The 23,774-nt window shown below is 38.5% G+C and overlaps 2 protein-coding genes across 2 annotated transcripts in view; one reads left to right on the top strand and one right to left on the bottom strand.

Annotated features, from left to right (window-relative positions):
* The window catches only part of ak5 (adenylate kinase 5), a 113,789-nt gene extending 103,652 nt beyond the window's left edge, over window positions 1-10,137 (bottom strand). The window contains exons 1-3 of the mRNA XM_047369412.1: window positions 9,746-10,137; window positions 8,520-8,706; window positions 3,267-3,434 (exon numbers count right to left, since the gene is read on the bottom strand). Coding sequence (XP_047225368.1) covers window positions 3,267-3,434; window positions 8,520-8,706; window positions 9,746-9,805 — 415 coding nt within the window. The 5' untranslated portion in view covers window positions 9,806-10,137. The remainder of the gene's footprint in view (window positions 1-3,266; window positions 3,435-8,519; window positions 8,707-9,745) is intronic.
* A 7,580-nt stretch (window positions 10,138-17,717) lies between these two features.
* The window catches only part of pigk (phosphatidylinositol glycan anchor biosynthesis, class K), a 52,072-nt gene continuing 46,015 nt past the window's right edge, over window positions 17,718-23,774 (top strand). The window contains exons 1-6 of the mRNA XM_047369260.1: window positions 17,718-17,876; window positions 18,078-18,131; window positions 18,234-18,325; window positions 20,303-20,438; window positions 21,115-21,226; window positions 22,413-22,509. Of these exons, the coding sequence (XP_047225216.1) occupies window positions 17,811-17,876; window positions 18,078-18,131; window positions 18,234-18,325; window positions 20,303-20,438; window positions 21,115-21,226; window positions 22,413-22,509 (557 nt within the window). The 5' untranslated portion in view covers window positions 17,718-17,810. The remainder of the gene's footprint in view (window positions 17,877-18,077; window positions 18,132-18,233; window positions 18,326-20,302; window positions 20,439-21,114; window positions 21,227-22,412; window positions 22,510-23,774) is intronic.

A 23,774-nucleotide genomic window follows, 5' to 3' on the forward strand; every position in this document is an offset into this window, starting at 1 on the left:
AAATGACTTTACCAGAAAGTAAGTGACAACAGTAAAGAAAGAGCTGATCACATCGTTTTTATCTTGCCACGTATGTTGGCGTTTCTAAAAAAGCTTTTACAAAGCTTTTAACAAGAAGAAATGAAGCTCATTTTGTGGAAAATTAGATCCTGTCACATCTATAAATTATATGCATCCTTTATGATGTTGCCCCACTCTTTATATTGCATAAGTGTTAGAATAAAGAGTGTAAAATGTACCGCGTCCAGTATTTGCATATTTTACAACAGGACAAAGGATAAAGCTTATTATTTTTCCGGTGGTGTACACAACTGAAACACAAGGCAGACTTAAAACAAAGTTTATTTTAATGTAATCAGACAAACCAGGATTTATGCGAACAAGTATAAGAAGTGTGATCATTGTAGTTAAATGCCGACATCTACCACTTTTAAAATGTTTTATTTTTAAATACTGTTGAAGCCACATACAAAATTTACATATTTACACTTTATAACAAAAAAAGCTAAGTTTTTTTCCCTCAATGTCAGACATTGACATATAATGAAGAAAATCCAACTGAACTTTTACCGTTTCAGGTCTATTGGGATTACATAAATTGTTTGTATTTGCTAAATGTCAGAATAATGAGATTTTTCAATTACTTTCTCCAAAATCAGAAGTTTCTATACACTAAGATTACGATTCCTGTAAACAATGTGGGAAAGCCCAGAAGATTATGTAATTATTGATAGAAAGGAAGAGAATTGTGGATCTCCACAAGTCTGGTTCATACTTTGGTACAATTTCCAGATGGCAGAAGGTACCAGGTTCATCTCTTCAAAGTGTTGTTAACAAGTACAAACATCGTTGGAAAGTTGAGCCAACATACCGTTCAAGAAGGAGAAGGGCTCTGTGTCTCAGAGATGAACGTGTTTTGGTGCAAAATATGACATCAAATCCAAAACAAAAACAATAAACCTTGTGAAGAAACTGGGTGAAGGTGGTATGAGACTGTTCTTATCCACATTGCAACAAGTCCTGTGCTAGCTGAAAGGCCACGCAGGGAGGAAGAAGCCATTACCCCAAAAGCAACACCTCACACTTATTCTGGCATTTAGCAAATAGAAATAAGTTTGGTAATTCTAACTGACCTAAAACAGGAAAAGTTCTTTCTGATTTAATGCCAAAGCGTGACAGAAAAGGCTTTGTATATTTTCACACAGTGTATGTAAACATCTGATTTCAAATGCATGTCTGATAAAAAAAGGAATATTTAAGAGAATTTCTCATTTCGCAAATATAATTAACATATGCATTAGCGTCTGTAACACAATGTGTATAATTTTTTAGGATTTATTATCTTTTTGTGGAATATTTTTACATCTGTAGTTCCAGTAATGCAGGCAAACATCGCAGTGTAAAACAGGCTCAGACTGACTGATTTAGTCCAAGCATCTTTTTTTAACGTCATGTTTTTTTTCCCATTAAAGTCATACTTATCTGGAAATAAAAATATAAAAGTTAGAATTTGGTTCTTTTACTGTTTAACCAGATCTACAGCCCGGACTGAAACCCCTTTCTCATAAGTGCCCTTCATACATGACATACAAGTCAGACCTCTTTTATTCAGAGTACTCCAGCATGTTAACCTACAAGAGGACTATTCATCCATTTTGCCATTTAGGTGTATCCAACCAACTTTACCTAAGCTTAATAAAATGCTTTTCACATTTGTTTTAGAAACTGTTTTGTTTCGTTTATGCTAGATTTGGAAAAGGTAGTAGTTAAGGGCACAAAATTGCAAAATAAAAAGGTGGGTAAAGACAGAACAAATTGAAAACTTTCTGCACAACAGAAAATCCAGCATTAAAAGTCTGAATACTTCCAAGGAGTATAAGCCTGGGAACAGACATCCTAAGAGAATAGAATTAACTTTAACCTATTGGAGCTCAGAAAGGATATGTACTTTTTTAACAGAACGAACACTAACTGAACGTACTGCAGGTCATTTATAAAAACAAAAAAGCAAATTAGAAAAACCAAAGAGAAAAAGATCTATTTGAGAAAATTAATAAAGCCTAAGTCAAAACTAGAACCTGAGACCATGAGAAAAAACTGCTTTGCAGCATGTTTGTCAATCACACCAGTCATAAGAGACAGGTTTAGGTTCAGCAGAAACACGTCCATAAGTCAAACTTGATAACTCTGCATTCTACTCTACGTATACCACAAATGCACGCTGCAGCTTGGATGGAAGACATGCAGCACACGTCGCCATGGCTGAGATTCGAACCAGGGGACATCTGCGAAAGAAAGCAGAAGAGACAGAGAACCCAGGACTCTGAATGATCTAAAGACATTCTTCAAAGAGGAATAATAAAATATCTTCTTCTCCTCATGCCACAGGATGGAGGGCAGAGGTGTTTTTTTTTCCCTCTGGGTAAAGACGGGTAAAGACAAACATGTGTTTTGTTTGGCCGTATTTTCTAATTCTTGACCCAGTCACGTCCTAACATACTCATAACAGCTAACGTCTCTCTGCAGACCTGTCAGACAAAACATTCACCGTGATCCTCTGCGGAGGTGACAGTGGCTGCCATGCTGCTTTTCAGTTCACAACCAGGGAAGAGCACGCTCACAAAAAGAGGGACAGGGACTGGCTTTGTGCAGCAAGGACAAACACTTATCAGCCTCTTCACACACAGCCTGAAAAGCCAAGCAAAGCCCATTTAAAAAGAGCTTCAAGAAGAGGTCTCAGTCTGTTTCTTACTCACTTTTCTATCTTTTATAAACTCTGTTGAAGTTATGTTTAAGCTAAACTAGGTCTGCTGCTCTTGCTGTGGAAACGGCATGCATGGCTACCAAGATAAGTGAGATTATTTGACAGCTTAAAGCAGGCACGCTAAGGAAATCAGATTAGGAGTGTCAAACACACTGAGGAACATGCAGCAAGATCTACTCTGATGATACAAACGGAGAGAGGCAGAGTTACGTTTGAATACCAGGAAACAGACACCCCGCCACACACAAACATACTCCATCCACGGTCACTGATCCCTATCCAGACCACATTTTGTTAGATAATCTTCAAAGCGTACAAAACCCACTCTGCATTTTCTAATGCTTAAACACAGTAATGTTTAAAGAGAAAGGAGTTGTGGGGTTTGTTTTTCAACACACCGACACACACACACATCTGCTGCTTCTTATCTAACAGCATATACTAGCATATAAGGACTATATAAATATACTTTCTGGAATAGTGTTTTGCAGTGCTCCTTTACCAATGACGAGGATGACTTTGGGTCTTGGCCTGGAAGGGTCGAACACCTCATACTCCTCTATGAGCTCGGCCGTCTCCGACAGGTCAGAGTCGCTCTCGATGGAGAACTGACTAATAGGAGGGAGGCGGTCATACCGTCTGTAGGGGAAATTGGGGCTGTCGGGCAACACTGTGGCACAAAGACAAGCACATTACAAGGTTATAAATAAGCTTTTATGCCATCAGATTTTATTTGTGCATTGATGAACAGCTGTGGTTTCTGTGTCCAGGAGCCACATTCGTCCTGTCAGTCATTTTAGGAACTGATGAATTGTTTTTAACAGTAAATTAGAGGGTGAGATCATATTTGTTAATCATGCAAGCAGAGCTGCTTCATTAAGGTAATTATCCTGCTGTTTCTGTTGATTAAAGCATTGATTATATAACTTTCACAACATTAATGCAGTTAATAAAGACAGAAATTGCAGATGCAAACTGCTCCAGGGAATCTGGAGCTGTTTGTGTTTATCTATACAGCTAATTTAACCATGGCTAAGTCCTTCTGATCACAACCTACTTTACTTTGCTCCACACAAAATATACAATGTACAAAACAATTTATAATGTTTGAATTGTTGCACATTTTGTCATGCTTGCAACCACAAACCTCAATACATTTATTAGGATTTTAGTGAAAAAACAATACAAAGTATAGTTCTGGAAGTGTTTAATAAGTGTGTAATAAAACCTTTTTATCCTCACTGTCTGATATTAACCTGACTAAACTTTTCCTGTTATTTACATCAGTAAGGATTACCAAAATTATTTCTGTTTGCTTAATTACCAACATCTTTTTCACTAGTTATTACTTTCTTTAAATGTTGAAATTTACATATAGTATACTTCCATAGTATGTTTTAGCCTTTAAACTTTATGAATTGGGTCCAATATTTTGGGTATCCCTCCACAGGGTCAGGGTTTTTGTGATGGCCTTTCCAAAACATTGACGTTATTGTTTAAAATTGAAAGACAAATTTGTGCTCAACCTTTCACTTCCTTGCCAAGGTGTTGCTTCAGTATTTTCTCATACTATTTTTTTTATTAATGATGACATCTGTTTTTGAAGCACATTAGTCTCTCCTGCAGCAGAATACCCTCACACAACATGATCCCAGCCCCATTTCTTGCCTTAAAATACATCCACGGGGATGAATCCAATTTAACTCTAATGATGTGAATAAGAACAACAGTCTGTAAGAAAGCCATGGGATGATCATCCAGGCTTTTTCATAATGAGAAATTATTATGACTAATTTAAAATACTCATAATAATCTAAGTGTGTGTAAACTTCTGACTTTGAAGTAATAAAAACAATTTCTCTCTCTCATTGTTCAGGCACTTAGCATATCAAAATTACTTTGGTGATCTAAAACATAAAAAGTGTAGTCTTAATTAATTAATTAAGAAGTTAAAAGCAGGGTAAGGTCATAATTAATACCCCAACATCTGCACAACTACAAACTTACCAATTGTTATCATTATTATCATTATTCAGAGAAGCAGCCAGGAAGGGCTGATAACTCTGGAGGAGCTGCAGAGATCCACAACTCAGGTGGGAGAATCTGTTGACAGCACAGCTAATAGTTGTGCATTCAATGAATCTGAACTTTATGGATAAGAGGCACGATATTTGTAAGAAAGCAAAAAAAAATTCTTATATGCAAAACATGATGTATGCTGGAAAACAAACAGCCTGAACACACAATCCCTATGTTGGAAAATGGCAGTGGCAGCATCATACTGTGGGGAGTCCTGTCTTCAGCAGGGACAAAAAACTGGTTCAAATTAGGGGAAGAAGGCTGAAGAGGTATGTATACTTTTACAAATAGACCTGCATCATTAAGATTGCAAATTTCTTTTAGGAGATTCAAGCTGCTTTAATTTATCTTTAAAGCCAAAAGGACAGTTCTGGTCATGAAGTTGCAGGAGGAACAGGCGTGAAGCTCTGCAAAACACAGAAAAATCTGGACCTACTTTTTATTTTGCTGCTTCCACCATAAATCAGATGTTATGAGATTGGTAGAAATGAAATTAAGACATCCGAGCATGGTGTCCTTTCATCAGGCTTTTGAAACATGGCAGATATGAGCTAAGGGCACAAGGCACTTTTATCAATGACAATCATCAGACGGCTGCTCTGTGCAGCTAAACACAGCAGCTACCAATGTTTTCAGGCTTTTTCAACACAATATCTTTAAATTGTTTTTCTGCCTTCCACTGCTTCTCTTATTTCTACGATCTACCTCTCTCTGGAGTTTTGTGGCATAATTAGTGAGTATAGGTAAATGTTTTATTTGGTCTGTTACAGATCTATGTTTTTGAAACAGCAAAAAGCATCTGCTTCAAAAACAAAGAGGTGATTGTTTGGAAGTTCAAATAAAAGAATTAAAGGAAGTGAAAATACCATTAATATGCCACTGCCGCTGGCGTAGTTGAATTTGAATTTGCTCTGCAAATTTTGACTATGTTTTGCATGAGTGGGGCCTTTTGCACCACATACACCTGTCCAGGGGCATAAATAACCAATGAATGGACAGCCTTTAAAAATTCTTGCAAAATCAATCATTAACTGTACTTTTATTTCCTGGAAAAACTCGGTGAAGAAAGTGCATTCATGTTAGCAATTAAATTCCCACTGGACACTGTTTCCTAGCGGGAAATGGTTTATCTAAAAGATACTTCACATCAATTTACAGCGAGAGCTCAGGTGTCTCACTTTTGGCACTTTTCAAGGGAGTGAGAATGGTGACGCACATGGGTACACATCACATTAGAGTCGACGGAAAAAAGCATTTTATTATACTGTAAAAGTCTTCTTCTTTCTGTACTTCAAAGAAAAGCACAGCAGCTTTAACAATGGATCTGTGAATGAACTCCTTATGGTGCTGTGCAAATGTCAGAACCATTCACTGTTAAAACACAGGGCTGGTTTGGCCATTATTGTATTTTAGCAGAATCTGATGTGATTTTTTTGCTTTCTTTAAAAATGTAATTTTTTTCTTTTGTTATTCATTAATATTATGACAAAAAATATTTGCTATGAATTTAATAAAAAATTTAACTTTAAAAAACCCAGATTATTCTTTTGTCGGCAACTAATGTTCCAACCTACAAAGTATTCATATCCATGGAACATCATCAAATTTTATCATAATAGAACCACCAACTTCAATGTATTTTACTACGACTTTATATGAGAGATCAATCAGTACATAACTGCACATAATTGTGAAGGAGTATGTAACATGGTTTTCATCCATCCATTGCCTACCCCCACTTGTCCTTGCAGAGTTGCGGGGGGGGCTTATGTCTATCTCCAGCGGTTACATGGTTCTGACAACAAAAAATCCGAAACATTTGATACTCATATGTATTCAGCCCACTTTATGCTGATAGCACCAATAAAATTCTCAGAAATCTCCTAATTAGCAAATAGAGTCCAAGTGTTTGTCACTGTTCTGTCACGGTTTACTTGATAATTGGACCCCAGAATGCAGACGAGCAGGCAGCGTGATGGTAAGTGAAAAAGATTTAATAACGAAAACTCACTTACTACAGGAGGCAGGAACAAAACAAACGGGCACGCAAGACAGGCATGGCATGATCAAAAAATAAGACTTCAGCATGAGAGCTAGACATGAGCATGAGGGTGAAAGATGTTTCCGCGAAGATTAACAGAACAGGTGTGAATATATGGCGTGAAAACCAGGTGGAGTAAGGAGACAGATTAACTTGAAGCAGGTGAACTGAATAAACTTAATTAACAGAACAAAACGTAACTGGAGCAAAACAGAGACTCTTGAACACAAACTAGAAAAACATGAAGCAAAAGCATAACCAGATCCAAAAACCAAACTTGACAAAACATGAACAAGACGACAAAACAAAAGCATGACCAGGAAAATAAACAGAAACATGATTCAAGACTTGAACAGTGAAAAACATAAGGAAAAACCCCGAAACCAAAAACCAAACAACACTACATCATGACACAGTTTGTCAATTTCTCTCAATAGAAACCCAGCAGTTCCAGTACGGCCTCAGACGTTTGTTAGAGAACAAGAGTAGACAAATATTATCATGAAGACAGAAGAACACAGCTAGGGAGAAAGGTCAGGGAGAAAGTTATTTAAAGCACGGTTTGATCCGAAAACAATATCCCAACATCTCACAGAGGGCTGTTCAATCTATCATCTGAAAACCTACCAAGGTGTGGCTGTCAACCTTAACTTAGAGGCTGAGCAAGGAGAACATTAATCTGAGAAGCAAGCAAGATGCCCATGGTAACTTTTGAAGAGCTGCAGAGATACACAGCTCAGGTGGGAGAATCTGTTAATAATAGTACTAATAGTATGTGTACTACATACATATGGTCTTCATGGAAGAATAAAGCCATTATCGTGCATGCTGCCTGCATGCCACAAGCCATGCAGGCAGCACAGCTAACATGTGGAAGAAGGTGCTCCGGTCAGATGAGAACTGAACGTTGTGGCTGGTAAAACATTGTGTGTGGCAGAAAAACTAACAGTTACCATTAACCTGAACACTTCGTTGCCACGGTAACGCATGGTGGTGATAACGTCATAGTGTGGGGATGCTTTTCCCTTAATCTTGGAATAAATGATGTTAGAGGCTGGAAGAGATTTAAGATTGTGGCAGAAGTTCACCTCCAGCAGGACAGTGACTCTAAACATATAGAGCAACAATGAAATGGTTCAAATCAAGCATATTCATGTGTTAAAATGGTCCAGTCAAAGTCCAGACCTTAATACAATTAAGAAAAAAATCGATGCCCACAGTTCCCTTCAGTCTGACTTAGCTTCAGCTATTTTGGAAAGGCAAATTGAGAAAGATGTCAGTATGCGCAGAACTGGTTCAGACACAACCTCAAAAACCACGTGGCAGTAGTTTTAGCAGAAGGTGGTTCTACAAAGCTTTGACTCAGAGCTGAAGGTCAACACACGCCATACTTTTAGATCTTTGCATGCAAAAATCTTGAAAACCATGTATGCCTATTTCTATACAATTAGGCGCTTCTTTATGTTGGTGTATCATATAATCAGTAACATACAGTTTGTGGCCAAATATGTACAATTTCCAGACATTTGTATACTTTTGTGGATAAATTCTCATTAAAAAGACCTTAGTCAGCCGAGTCTGTTGATGAACAAATCTGTCACCTTTACTTTCTCCTGTATTGTTCTGCAGCCTCACCATTTCTGAAGAGAGACCTGCGTGACTGGCCCCCATTGAGCGGAGGAAGGGACTTCCTCTCCTGGCCCACAAAAGTATCCCACCGCACCTTATCCGTGCCACCGAGTTCCCTGACTTTCTTCAGACAGCCTTCCAGGTATTCGATGGGGTCATCGGGCCGGTAGTACATCAAACCTGTCAGTAAACTCTGTGGGAAAACAATGGAAGAGAACTTGATGAGGTGTACGAGTTAAGGAAGAGGTTCAGACTAGGGTTGACGCTGCATCGTTGTTGTGAGGTGTTGTTCTGTGGGAGTGGAGAGTGGAGTGAAGCTGAGCAACTAAAAGATCTGAAGTTCAAAACCTTCCGTTGTGTGGGCTCCCTCGGGTGAAATCCATCATCTTATTTTGTGCATGAAATTGGACCCAGGCTGTCAAATCAGAGCAGGACCCTTATGATCTTTCTATTGCTACTCTTGAAAAAGGAAAAAACCTGAAACATGGAATAAACTTGAAAATGAACTTTATACAAGTTAAGTTTGCCTTTCCCCTAAATGTTCCAAAACAACACCTTCCTCAGGGACTTCCTTCCTGATCTCCACCCATCTTGCCTGCAGCCCTAATGCATCCTGCAAAGCTTCCAGAATACCGTTTCATTTGCTTATGAGTTACAGAGATGACAAAAAAAGTGCAAAAGAGCTTCAGCTGAGTGTACCAACATAGTAGTTATGATGATGTGCCACTTCGCTGCTTAACGTAATTTCAACTGACAGCAAATAAGCAGCAGTGATTGTACTGATTGCTTGCATACATTAGTCACACAACACAGTGGGAATTGACTGTAATTAAGTGGAGCTAATTTACTATAAACTAAAGAAGGAATCTCATCAATATTTTTGCAAGCTCAGAACTTAATGATGTTGGAACTTTAGATTGCCACTTACATGTTTACAAAAAAAATAGGCATGCATTCTTGCAGAAATAATAATTACTTTCATATTTATCTGCTAAAACAATATCTGCATTAACTTGAATGCATTATAGAAGTTTACCGTTAAACACTTAAATCCTCATTAAGCTATAGTTCTTAAATCAGTATATTGCCCTTCTTTTTAGCTTTAATATTTTCAGCTTCATTGGTAAAAGATGACACACAAGGTCCTCTTTGCTCGGACTCTCCAATGCACATTGCACTACTGTAGCAATTCATCATGTTGTAGAAAACATTATGTCAGCTCCATCTCTCACCTCAAACAGCTGAGGTATCTCCCTCCGTGCCAGATACTCCTTGGCATCGTTGGTATTCATCGCGAGCAGGATTTCCTCTTTAAAAAAATAAAAATAAACACTTGTGGATTTTCCCAACCTATTTATCTCAAGAGATCTTTGGTTAATTACAGAGTTCGTGACAGATCTCCTTTCAGCGCATTTTTCCTCCTATCTTTACGGACTTCTCAACTGGATTGGATTCCTGCAGGTGCTTTCACCGCGCCACCCTCCTCCTCCTCTTCCTCTGCCTGCTCCTTCTCAGTGGTGCGGATGCGTGGCTCGACTGGGCTCGGTCGGCCGTCTTGCCTCCTGCAGCGCTTCGCTTCCAGCGCGCAGCTCGGTACGGACGGTCTGTGTTCTGCAGCTGCAGGTTCTGTATACAGAAGAGCGCACGCCACGCCTCCTGGTGGCGTTTGCTGTTAGAACTGAAACTTCATGCTTACTCTCAGCGTATCCATGATTTAATGAAGTGGGGTTCTTCCTCTGTGAAGCTACTTGTTTTAAAATACACTTCACCAACATACGCTACAGTTACCATTAATCTTAATATTTTAGAATGTCTTTGAAAAATGATATACAGGTCCTTCTCAAAATATTAGCATATTGTGATAAAGTTCATTATTTTCCATAATGTAATGATGATAATTTAACATTCATATATTTTAGATTCATTGCACACTAACTGAAATATTTCAGGTCTTTTATTGTCTTAATATGGATGATTTTGGCATACAGCTCATGAAAACCCAAAATTCCTATCTCACAAAATTAGCATATTTCATCCGACCAATAAAAGAAAAGTGTTTTTAATACAAAAAACATCAACCTTCAAATAATCATGTACAGTTATGCACTCAATACTTGGTCGGGAATCCTTTTGCAGAAATGACTGCTTCAATGCGGCGTGGCATGGAGGCAATCAGCCTGTGGCACTGCTGAGGTCTTATGGAGGCCCAGGATGCTTCGATAGCGGCCTTTAGCTCATCCAGAGTGTTGGGTCTTGAGTCTCTCAACGTTCTCTTCACAATATCCCACAGATTCTCTATGGGGTTCAGGTCAGGAGAGTTGGCAGGCCAATTGAGCACAGTGATACCATGGTCAGTAAACCATTTACCAGTGGTTTTGGCACTGTGAGCAGGTGCCAGGTCGTGCTGAAAAATGAAATCTTCATCTCCATAAAGCTTTTCAGCAGATGGAAGCATGAAGTGCTCCAAAATCTCCTGATAGCTAGCTGCATTGACCCTGCCCTTGATGAAACACAGTGGACCAACACCAGCAGCTGACACGGCACCCCAGACCATCACTGACTGTGGGTACTTGACACTGGACTTCTGGCATTTTGGCATTTCCTTCTCCCCAGTCTTCCTCCAGACTCTGGCACCTTGATTTCCGAATGACATGCAGAATTTGCTTTAATCTGAAAAACGTACTTTGGACCACTGAGCAACAGTCCAGTGCTGCTTCTCTGTAGCTCAGGTCAGGCGCTTCTGCCGCTGTTTCTGGTTCAAAAGTGGCTTGACCTGGGGAATGCGGCACCTGTAGCCCATTTCCTGCACACGCCTGTGCACGGTGGCTCTGGATGTTTCTACTCCAGACTCAGTCCACTGCTTCCGCAGGTCCCCTAAGGTCTGGAATCGGCCCTTCTCCACAATCTTCCTCAGGGTCCGGTCACCTCTTCTCGTTGTGCAGCGTTTTCTGCCACACTTTTTCCTTCCCACAGACTTCCCACTGAGGTGCCTTGATACAGCACTCTGGGAACAGCCTATTCGTTCATAAATGTCTTTCTGTGTCTTACCCTCTTGCTTGAGGGTGTCAATAGTGGCCTTCTGGACAGCAGTCAGGTCCGCAGTCTTACCCATGATTGGGGTTTTGAGTGATGAACCAGGCTGGGAGTTTTAAAGGCCTCAGGAATCTTTTGCAGGTGTTTAGAGTTAACTCGTTGATTCAGATGATTAGGTTCATAGCTCGTTTAGAGACCCTTTTAATGATATGCTAATTTTGTGAGATAGGAATTTTGGGTTTTCATGAGCTGTATGCCAAAATCATCCGTATTAACACAATAAAAGACCTGAAATATTTCAGTTAGTGTGCAATGAATCTAAAATATATGAATGTTAAATTTTCATCATTACATTATGGAAAATAATGAACTTTATCACAATATGCTAATATTTTGAGAAGGACCTGTACAGTTATATAGCCTACACCTCCACAGGCTTCTCACTGTAGTTTGCTGGAATTTTGGCCCATTCCTCCTGACCAAAATGGTGTAACTGGGTCTGGTTTGAAAGATGCCTTGCTGACACACACACTACACACAGTGCCATATAGGTTTAATCATTTAGGTTAAGTTTATTTTTTTCTGTCCTGTTTTCTGTGTATTCTAGTTTATTCTCTTAAGTCAGTCTGGTTTGTAGTTACCTTTGTGTCCGGTTAATTCCCTCTGTGTTAATTAGTTTCATTCCCTCAGTTCCCCTGTTCAGCACTCTCTTCTCCTAGCCGTTCCATTTTCCCCTGATTAGCTCATCTGGATCCAATGTCATTCTCCACTCCTCCCTTAGTATATAAGCTTACTGGTTGTCACTGTTCTTTACTATTTCCTCCTGTAACTCTGTCCTTGTTCCATGTCCTGTTTTCCTTGTGCAAGATCTTTAAGTTTTCCGGTTCTGTTAATGAAGCCCCACCATGCTCATCTGCATTTTGGTCCTGCTCTCAACATACAAAACATGACCGTAATACCCTCCTCCTCACTAAGTGGCCTTTCAGACCATGTCGATATAGGACTCTTTTCACTGTGGATAATGATACCCTCTTACCAACTTCAGCCAGCATCTTTATATAGTCTTTTGGGTTCGCTCTGGGTTTGATTCATCCTTTTCACACCAAAACAAGTTCATCCTTGGGTCACAGAATCAGTCTCCTTCCTGACTGGTATGATGACCGGACACTCTCATGGTGTTTACACTGGCATATAACGGTTGGAATAGATGAACATTGAACCCAAGGATGAACCAGACTTGTGGAGGTCGACAGTTCTCTTCCTGCTATCTTGAATGCTTTGGTTAAATTTTTCCATGATGTTGCACAAGGAGTGCTGTGTGTTTAACGTGCTGCTTTAAAACATACTCACGGGTTTGCCTGCAGTTATCACAAATGTTGGGAATTACTCTTTCAGAAGCTATTTCCATATGATGATATTTCCTTGTGATGTCATCTAGTTTGTAAAGTACACCAATACCTCCTGCAGCAAAATACTCTAACAACATGATGCTGCCACCCTCATACTTCACAGATGGGATGGTGTTCTCAGGCTTGAAAGGTTCTCCCTTTCTCATCCAAATACAACCGTCATTATGGCCAAACAATACAACTCAAAACCTGGTGTCAAACCACAGGGCAGGTCTCAAAAAATTAAGGTCTTTGTATTTGTGGGCATAACTGTAATCTGGCTGATCAGATGCCAAAGCCACCTAGCTGACTCCTTGCGATGAGGAGGAACCTGAATTCTTCCTGGAAAGCAGAGATCCTCACCATATCTCAAATTCAGAACCTATACATCCTATAAAGGAAGTTAATTCTAGCTTCTTGTATCAAGGATCTTATCTATTGGTTATGATCCATAGATGAGTTCTGTAACATGAACTCTCATTCAAGCTGCGTCATACTCAACACACCGAAGGTCAAAGTTTTAAAACTGCTAATACACCTCAGCTTATGCTCGATTTAGAGGACACCTGTGAACATACCACAGCACTGTTTATTCCCACAGTAACAAAGACAGAGTTGAAAGCTTTCACCCAATTTAGAAAAACATGTGGAGTGGATCAAACCCCTGTGACCATCTCAGCAGTTCTGCAAGAACAAGGATAAAGTCCTCTAGGTAATGACTTTGGTAACAAATACATTAGAATCCGAGCTTCAACAATAAAATCCTCCTTTCCAACCAAATTAGCAGCCGAGCCACGCATCTGAACCACTAGATGTTCCCACTGAGGCTGGAATGTTATCCCTGATTATTTTAAAATTGGGACCACCACCCTGTTGTCATATTGAGGTTGAGGAAGGACCCAAGGCCAGAGCGTAGCAGACGTTAATGAAGGTTTTAGTAATTAGAGAAGCGTTACAAAGAGAGCAGGACACAGAGCATATGCAGAGAACCAGGCAATGACAAGCAGCACATGGCATGGAGCAGAGTAGCAAACACAGAACAGGCAGTAGAATCCAGCAATCAACGAGAACAAGCAGAGAGCTTATATATACAGAGAGAAGTGAGGAGAAAGGCATGGCAAGCAGGTAAGAATGAGTAACATCTGAGACCAATGAGCTGAGGGAGGAGAGTAAATGAGCAGAAGCAGAGAAAGAGAAAAACAAGAAGAAATCTAGCAGAATAATTATACAAAAATGTACATAAACACTGAAGAAAACCAGGTGGTAAAACAAAAGATGAAGCTGACAATAATGGACATAGGGGAAATAAACTCATATGACAAAACCAAAATGGCAAAAATAACAATATTATATGGTAATACCTGTTAGAAAAAAAGAAACAACAAGGAAAATGCTGAGAAACATGAACACAAGTGAAAACCATAATCTAACACCTATTGGTTTTAAAATATAAACGTTTGTTTGATACAACTCCAAAGTATTAAGATGCTCGTTTTAGGCTGTATTTGCTTGGCCTGTTTAACAATTTATATCCTGCTTTCTAATTCAAAATGATATAAAATGTAAGACAGTTGACTGAGACGCACTTCACAGTTTTCACGATTATATAATGATCTGTGAGTGGGAAAAGTGAGTGATGCAGCTGGTCAAAAAGCAGCAGAAGCAGCAGTGGGGATTAGAGTAGCTTTCAGTGCACTAAAAGCACCCACCCTGCTGTTTGTTAGTGTGGATTTTGATGCTGCATGCTTATCAAGCTGACCCTCTGCTGCTGCTGAGGTACATTAGACTTGCATGACGGCATTTTGGGTAGGTTCTTTTTACAGGACAATCAGATACTTAAAGATAGTTCAGCAGCAACATACTTCCTTTGATATTCATATCACTTCCAATTACAATGCTCAGGAGAGGATTTTTTTTAATCCAAAGCTGTCTGTATTTGTTGTTCACAAAATGATCAGCTAAGTTAAAGCGGCTTGGAATTCATTGGACCTTATAAAAAAGTGTCACAAAATGCCAACAGAACCAGTCAAGGAAGCAAAACATAAAAGAGATCTTTGTGACGTAATGAGATATTCCGTTTTTGATTGAACTAATCATAAGAGGTCTGTTCGCTCTTATTTTTGTTAAAGATTACATGAGAATTACATGTAAATAAAGCAGACAACATTACAATCAGAGGATGGAAAGAGCAAAAATAAATTAACACAATGACAATGCATGCGATGAACATTAGTAATATTTTCTGTCTTAACAGATTAAATTCATTAAAATGACATCGTGATTGAACTTGATCCTTGATTATTGGCTTTTAATGTGGTTTGTCCTTTGATCTTTTAATTATATATACTCCAGTCTGTAGTTTTCCACATCTTCAGCAAAGTAAACAATAAACCTCCACTTTTGCTGAATGGTTATTTTGCTGCCTTACAGGTCCTTCTCAAAATATTAGCATATTGTGATAAAGTTCATTATTTTCCATAATGTAATGATGAAAATTTAACATTCATATATTTTAGATTCATTGCACACTAACTGAAATATTTCAGGTCTTTTATTGTCTTAATACGGATGACTTTGGCATACAGCTCATGAAAACCCAAAATTCCTATCTCACAAAATTAGCATATTATTAAAAGGGTCTCTAAACGAGCTATGAACCTAATCCTCTGAATCAACGAGTTAACTCTAAACACCTGCAAAAGATTCCTGAGGCCTTTAAAACTCCCAGCCTGGTTCATCACTCAAAACCCCAATCATGGGTAAGACTGCGGACCTGACTGCTGTCCAGAAGGCCACTATTGACACCCTCAAGCAAGAGGGTAAGACACAGAAAGACATTTCTGAACTAATAGGCTGTTCCCAGAGTGCTGTATCAAGGCACCTCAGTGGGAAGTCTGTGGGAAGGAAAAAGTGTGGCAGAAAACGCTGCACAACGAGAAGAGGTGACCGGACCCTGAGGAAGATTGTGGAGAAGGGCCGATTCCAGACCTTGGGGGACCTGCGGAAGCAGTGGACTGAGTCTGGAGTAGAAACATCCAGAGCCACCGTGCACAGGCGTGTGCAGGAAATGGGCTACAGGTGCCGCATTCCCCAGGTCAAGCCACTTTTGAACCAGAAACAGTGGCAGAAGCGCCTGACCTGGGCTACAGAGAAGCAGCACTGGACTGTTGCTCAGTCTTCCAAAGTACTTTTTTCGGATGAAAGCAAATTCTGCATGTCATTCGGAAATCAAGGTGCCAGAGTCTGGAGGAAGACTGGGGAGAAGGAAATGCCAGAAGTCCAGTGTCAAGTACCCACAGTCAGTGATGGTCTGGGGTGCCGTGTCAGCTGCTGGTGTTGGTCCACTGTGTTTTATCAAGGGCAGGGTCAATGCAGCTAGCTATCAGGAGATTTTGGAGCACTTCATGCTTCCATCTGCTGAAAAGCTTTATGGAGATGAAGATTTCATTTTTCAGCATGACATGGCACCTGCTCACAGTGCCAAAACCACTGGTAAATGGTTTACTGACCATGGTATCACTGTGCTCAATTGGCCTGCCAACTCTCCTGACCTGAACCCCATAGAGAATCTGTGGGATATTGTGAAGAGAACGTTGAGAGACTCAAGACCCAACACTCTGGATGAGCTAAAGGCCGCTATCGAAGCATCCTGGGCCTCCATAAGACCTCAGCAGTGCCACAGGCTGATTGCCTCCATGCCACGCCGCATTGAAGCAGTCATTTCTGCAAAAGGATTCCCGACCAAGTATTGAGTGCATAACTGTACATGATTATTTGAAGGTTGACGTTTTTTGTATTAAAAACACTTTTCTTTTATTGGTCGGATGAAATATGCTAATTTTGTGAGATAGGAATTTTGGGTTTTCATGAGCTGTATACCACAATCATCCGTATTAAGACAATAAAAGACATGAAATATTTCAGTTAGTGTGCAATGAATCTAAAATATATGAATGTTAAATTTTCATCATTACATTATGGAAAATAATGAATTTTATCACAATATGCTAATATTTTGAGAAGGACCTGTATAGTTTTAGATAAAAGACGGCTTTTCTATTTCAAAAAGTAATAATAATAATATTAATGTATGAGCAAAGCCCCCAAGTTGTTAAAGGCTCTAATTGTGTCTGGACCTTTAGGCATGGCTGAACAAATAAAACCATTGTTATGGTTTATAAATGGGAAGCATTCGATAAAATAAGCCCACAGTATCTCTCACTTGAAAAAAACTGTACGAGAAATGTATAAAAGATGTTAAGAAACGTTTTATTTATGCCGTCGTGGTATTTCCAGTAAAATAGTAAATTGCCTGCACTTGTATAGCGCTTGATCTAAGACCGCAAAGTACTTTACACTACAATCAGTCATCCACCTCCACCCATTCATACACACATTCACAGTAGTAGGCTACATTGTAGCCACACCTGGGGCAGGCTGACAGAAGCGATGCTGCCATACAATCGCCGCCACCGGGCCCTCTGACCACCATCGCAACGCAGAGACGGACAGAGCGGGGTTCGATCCAGTTACAGGATGAACCCCTACCACCATCGCCACTGTTTAAGTAGTTCATGATGCCATGCATGCTAACAAGGTTCCCAGTCTCTTTAGCTAAGAAAGAGGCCTGCAGCATCATAAATCGTTCTAATATACCATTGGGTAGGCTCTGAGTTTTTTTTAAAAATGTTATCTCTTTTTTTATGATTATGTATAGAGCTTTTTAAAAACCAGCCCGGATATAGTTGAGGTTCGTTTTTAAAAAAAACTATTTTGCCGTGCGTAAACGTTTAGTTTGAAAAGTCTTCTACCGGAAGTACTCGCCGGGTGGGTTTCCACTTCCTTGCTATCCAGACAGTGTTGACAGCGCTGCACAATGAAACTACTCACTTTACTAAGCTTATTCGTAACATATTTAGTTACGGACTGCATTAATATCGAGGTGAGTGTTAGTTTTTATTTTTAGCTGTGAGTTACTTGCTGTATTTGTGTTTTTCCATGCAATATTACAGCAGACAACTCGCTTCCGGTGAGCTTGCTATGCTGTCTTTATAAAACCTGTTTTACTGCTGAATGAATCGTTTAGCTTCTAAACAGCCAAATCACACGAAAAATAATTTTTATATTGTTTTTGGTTTTTTAGAATACAGCGGGGCATTTCTTCAGCAGCGGTCATACAAACAACTGGGCTGTTCTGGTTAGTATTTTCTTCAAAAAGCTGACTGATGTTCTTCGTTAATGATGGGAGCAGCAGGAACACGTTTCTTCCTGATTATATGATTTTTTTTTTTGCAAACAGGTGTGTACCTCCAGGTTCTGGTTCAACTACCGACATGTGGCCAATTCACTGTCCGTGTACAGGAGCGTTAAAAGGCTGGGCATCCCTGACAGGTAACATTTAGTCCAACAGAAACAGGGTCAGGGGTTACTGCTGATACATAAGTTTGATATTTTCAACAATAAAAGTAGAAAAGGAGAACATTATGGCATAAAACAAGATATTTTGTTTGAATCCTTTTCTTGAAGGAAAAATTATCCTGAAATAAAGAGAAATTATTCAGTTTCTTCAAATTTAAGTCAAGTTTGTTAAAAAATTATTTGTTTTAAATGGACAATATATAATGTTCAACACCAATTAAAATTTTCTGAGACACTGACTTTTGGGTTTTCATGATCTGTGAGCCAAAAATAATTAAAATATAAGAAAAAAAGGCTTGAAATATTTCACTTTGTGTAGTGAATCTATATACTGAGTTTTTATTTCTGAAATGACTGACAAGAAATATTGGACTTTTTCCACAATATTCCTAGTGTTTGAGCTATATGATCAATCCATACAAAGCTTGTCACGTCTACCAGAACCCTTTTCTCATTGTTTCAGTTGTTGCCTTCTGACATCAGACCTGAAGTTGCGCTAACATGAAATAGCTGCTATAAGAATTCCTTTATTCATTCAGGTATACCCGTTTTAAGTAAACAAAATACTGAAATAAAATTCATCCCTTAAATGCTTGGAAGAAATCAATCCATGGATGTGGCAAAATTTTCTTCAGCTGAATCAAAACAAAACTAGTAATAATCTTTGGACCAAAGGAAGAGCGTTTAAAAGTTAGCACACAGCTTCAGTTAATACAACTAGAAACCACCAGTCAGGCTCGAAACCTGGGTGTAGTGATGGACTCAGACCTGAACCTTCAGAGGCACATAAAGACAGTAACAAGGTCAGCCTTCTATCACCTAAAGAACATCTCCAGGATTAAAGGACTAATGTCTCAGCAGGACCTTGAAAAACTAATTCATGTGTTCATCTTTAGTAGAATTGATTACTGCAACAGTGTCTTCACAGGTCTGCCTAAAAAGTCGATCAGACAGCTGCAGTTGATCAATAACGCTGCTGCCCGCGTCCTCACTAGAACTAAGAAAGTGGAGCACATTACCCCGGTTCTAAAGTCCTTACACTGGCTCCCTGTAGCTCAGAGAATAGACTTTAAAATACTGTTAGTCTGTAAATCACTGAATGGCTTAGCACCAAAATACATTACAGACTTGTTGTCAGTGTATCAACCAGCCAGACTTCTCAGGTCTTCTGGCTCAAATCTACTCTGCATACCCAGAACCAGAACCAAACATGAAGAAGCAGTTTTTAGTTCTCATACTCCACTAATCTAGAATAAACTCCCAGAAAACTGTAAAAGGACTGAAACCCTAAATTTCTGTAAATCAAGATTAAAAACTTATTTGTTTAGAGTGGCCTTTGAATGTGTTATCTAAATATTATTAGTTTTCAGTCCAACTTTTCATTTTCTTATCAATAATTTTATCATTAATTTTTAATCTTTTTTTTATCATCATCATCTCATTTAAAAATAATACATTTTTATTCTTTTAAATTATTTGTGTTTGTTACTTATTTAATCACCTTTATGCCACTCTAATATACTTTCCCTATCATGTCTCATTTTCTTTTTTTTCATGTACAGCACTAGGAATTGTCTTGCTACTGAAATATGCTATATAAATTAGATTGCCTTGCCTTTACCAAGCTCATCGAGAAATGAGACATTTTTGAATAGATAGATAGATGGGAACGGTTTTGTGTGCGAGTGCCACATATGTGCTGGGTTATGCAAGTGTATTGGGAGGTATGCTTTTTAGGTTTTTTTTGCTGAAGATCTCAAAATCTCAATTTTATGTTAATTTCTTGGCAATAAAGTCTTTTAATACTAAGTAAACTCTGCTTCCTGTTTAAAAAAGAGACAAACAAAATGCATTTTACCATCAATATAAATCATGCTTGAGTTTACTTTTGACCCTTTTTTAAAGATATAAATTTATTTCTCTCTTTGCTGTTTTTTTCATTTTAATCAGTCATATAGTTCTGATGCTGGCGGACGACATGGCTTGTAACCACAGAAATCCCAAACCGGCCACAGTGTTTAGCCACAAGAACATGGAGCTTAATGTGTACGGGGACGATGTTGAGGTGGATTACCGTGGATACGAGGTCAGTTTACCTGTGAAACTGTTGATCACTAAGACACTAAGCTTTCTTCTAAGCCAGGGGTCTGCAAACTGTGGCTCTAGGACCACAAATGGTTATTTGAACCTTCCAAAATGGCTCTTAAAAACTTTGGCTAAAACGTGGCTAAAATGTTTTTAAATGTAGATATGTTTTCATGCAGGTTTTAGCAGTTTTTCAGTTTTTTTCATGGATTAAATGCAATGAATTTTTACCACACAACACTCCTAAAAGTATCAGTAATGCATTTTTAGATCAATTTGGAAACTGTGTCCCATAGAATAAAATGTATCCATCCTCTTTTTGAAAAGTTTACAACAAGTTTCTCTTTAATTTTAAAACCTAAAAATATAAATAAAATTGTTCTCCTTTATAACATGACAACAAATTTCCATTTAGTTGATATTAACAATTTTTTTCTAAACGTCATGTAACCTTTGCGAATCTAAAAAACATTTAATTAGCTGAACCAAACTCTTTGGATTGAAAAGGTTGCAGATCCCTGGCCTAAGCTTTTAGCATAAAGCAGTTATTAAAAAAGGATATTCTCATAAATTAGACACAAACTGTTATAAATGTATTGTTATTGTGTGTATTTATGCTTTAAATATGTGCCAAAATGGATTCAAAAGGCTTGAAATCAGCTTTCTGTTTGTTTCAGGTGACGGTGGAGAACTTCCTGCGAGTTTTGACCGGACGGCTTCCCCCCAGCACTCCTCGCTCCAAACGCCTCCTGTCTGATGACCGCAGCAACATTCTCATATACCTCACTGGTATTTAACTTCATTTCACTATAACTGATTTCTTAGCTCAGTTTTATTCTCACTTGATCTCCCGCGATCAGTAGTCCACAGGTCAAATCCTATAAAATCAGTTATTAAATTAGTTTAATTAATTATTAAATGCCTTGAATCTGAGCTGCAGCAAACGGCTTGCTTTGATGTCTAAATGAAGGTAATCTTGTTAGTCCTTCATTTTCTGTTGCATTCAGAACTACAAGTGCTATCAACAAGCCTGTACCGCATTTTTTTTTCCTATGGGAGAAAAAGCCTGAATCGGAAGGTCAGAAAACAAAGAAATCGGTATTGGCGAAGAAAAGCCGGATCGGTGCATCTCTATACATAAAAATTTGAAATATACCGAAGATAATAGTCCCCCAACTTCCTTTGTCAAGCCTTTAGTATGTAATGCTTTGTGTTTGAATTGTTACCCTTTTCCAGTTTAATCTACCTTGTTTCCTTCCAACGTACAGTGGAAGAAGTGTGCAAACCTTTGTTTAATAGCTTTTGGCTATCATGCCATTCAAACAAGGACAACTGCAGGAGTGTAATAAGAAATGGCTTTGGAGAACGTGGCAGAAAAGTTCAATTAATCATGTCTTATCAACTTTTTTATTTTGCTAGCCTTTTAGGATGGATACATTAGAGGTATTGTGTGAGATGTCTTGTCTGCTCTTTCATAAAAGGTTAATTTGCAGTTTAATCAGAGTTAATTCAGGTTTATGAAGACTGTAGAGATGAGTCAGGTATTAGGTGAGATATACCCTAATATTGGCGCAAACAACTTTGTAATGTCAACATTTTAGTAAGGAAATAATAGCTTTTTCATGGCTTTACTGACCCAAAATGATCTTTTTGTGATTAAGTATTTTCTGTTTGTTTTAGCTGCGTTTCAATTCTTGATCAAGAAATTAAAAGAATAAAACATTTTAAAAGAGATTTTTTCACCTATAGGAGTAATACTGAGCACTTCTGCGGTTTATGTGAAATGTTTTTTTCATGTAGTAAAATCTTTACTCGAGTGCTTTATTTAAAAGACACTGTCGCTACGGCTGGATGGATAGATAGATGTTTAATTCTTCGTATACCTGTGTTTTTATTTTTATTTCCTGCACTGTTTTTCTCTGCTACCAGCAAATGCATGTGTATTATGTTTTTTCTTTGTGTGCTCCATCACCAGGCCACGGCGGAAATGGCTTCCTGAAGTTCCAGGACTCGGAGGAGATCAGCAACGTGGAGCTGGCTGATGCTTTTGAGCAAATGTGGCAGAAAAGAAGGTAAATGGCCTGAAAAGTGGCGCAGGTGGTTAAAGAGAAATGAGTTTTGATTTCCTATTTAGGTCTGACTTTCCTCCCCCCCGAGGGCCAATTAAATGTGTTGCAATGGAAAGTGTCTGCCCACCTTCCGCTCAAGGGCTTTAATCTGTTGTCTTCGGTCAGCCAGAGCCTTAGGAATATGAAGCATAACCTGTTTAGCCAGTAAAGACTTCTAATGGTCATTTAGCATAAAGAGTGTTAGGATTCTCCTTCCTTACATCATGGAGAATGTTTTAGTGTTTTATTTTTTTTTTAGGGGGAAAAGGTTTTTCTGGTGGCTGAAATAGTAGATTGGCTCAGTACATCCACACTTAACAGCAACAGACCTAAAAAACCTTTGCAGGTTTAAAATATGTACACTTTCATTAGAAAATAGTGAAACATAGCCACATAGCCTTAATTCTAATTTAACAAGATCCGATTGTGTTATAGTGTATTAATATCTGATGTACAAATAATTTCAGTAGCCAATGTTTTTGTTTTGTTTTTGATTTGGAGCAATCCTTTTTTTTTAACCATATTTTCTTTAATACAGCACAAAGTAGCTGTGGTTACCAGTATTGCTGGTAATTCTTCTGCATCGGAGTAAAGAGCCCCAGTAAAACCAATGGTTTCTAACATTTCTCCTACATTCATCTCCACAATGTGGCACAATTATAACTTCATTATATGGTCAAAATTAAGGCAGTCAAATACATTGAAATGAATGGATTCCCAACACCTATCAGTAAGCACTGCTAGACCATATGCCGGTTCATCATTGCCATCAGCTTACAAAAACAGGTACATATTATTAAGTGAAAGTTGCCTTGATCTAGACAAGAAAGCTTTAACTAGTTTGTTTTTATTTATTTCCTCCCAAATTGTCCTGCAAATCTGTGCATAAAGACGTTCACGTGAAACTTTATAGCCTTGTTGCTTCCCATGTAGCAATGTTTTTATTTATTTTTTACTTTTAACCGTGCATAATTGATTCAGGAGGCTGCATTGGCATGTTCAGTCACCTGGCAAAAAGTGATTTAGGGATTTTGAGGGGGAAGGCTTACAGTGTAGTTATATTTATCTTCCAAAATTATTTAAATTTCATAAACACAGTTGAAAAGGCAGCTGTATTTCTAAAAACAGCTGTGATACATTTAGGTTATCATTTTATTTTGTATAAGTCCAAAATGTATTGACAGTCTCTCTGAGATTAAAACCTTCCTCCTCCTTGGGTCCTCGCCACA

Source organism: Girardinichthys multiradiatus, chromosome 6 (assembly GCF_021462225.1).
Source record: "Girardinichthys multiradiatus isolate DD_20200921_A chromosome 6, DD_fGirMul_XY1, whole genome shotgun sequence".
Lineage (NCBI taxonomy): Eukaryota > Metazoa > Chordata > Actinopteri > Cyprinodontiformes > Goodeidae > Girardinichthys > Girardinichthys multiradiatus.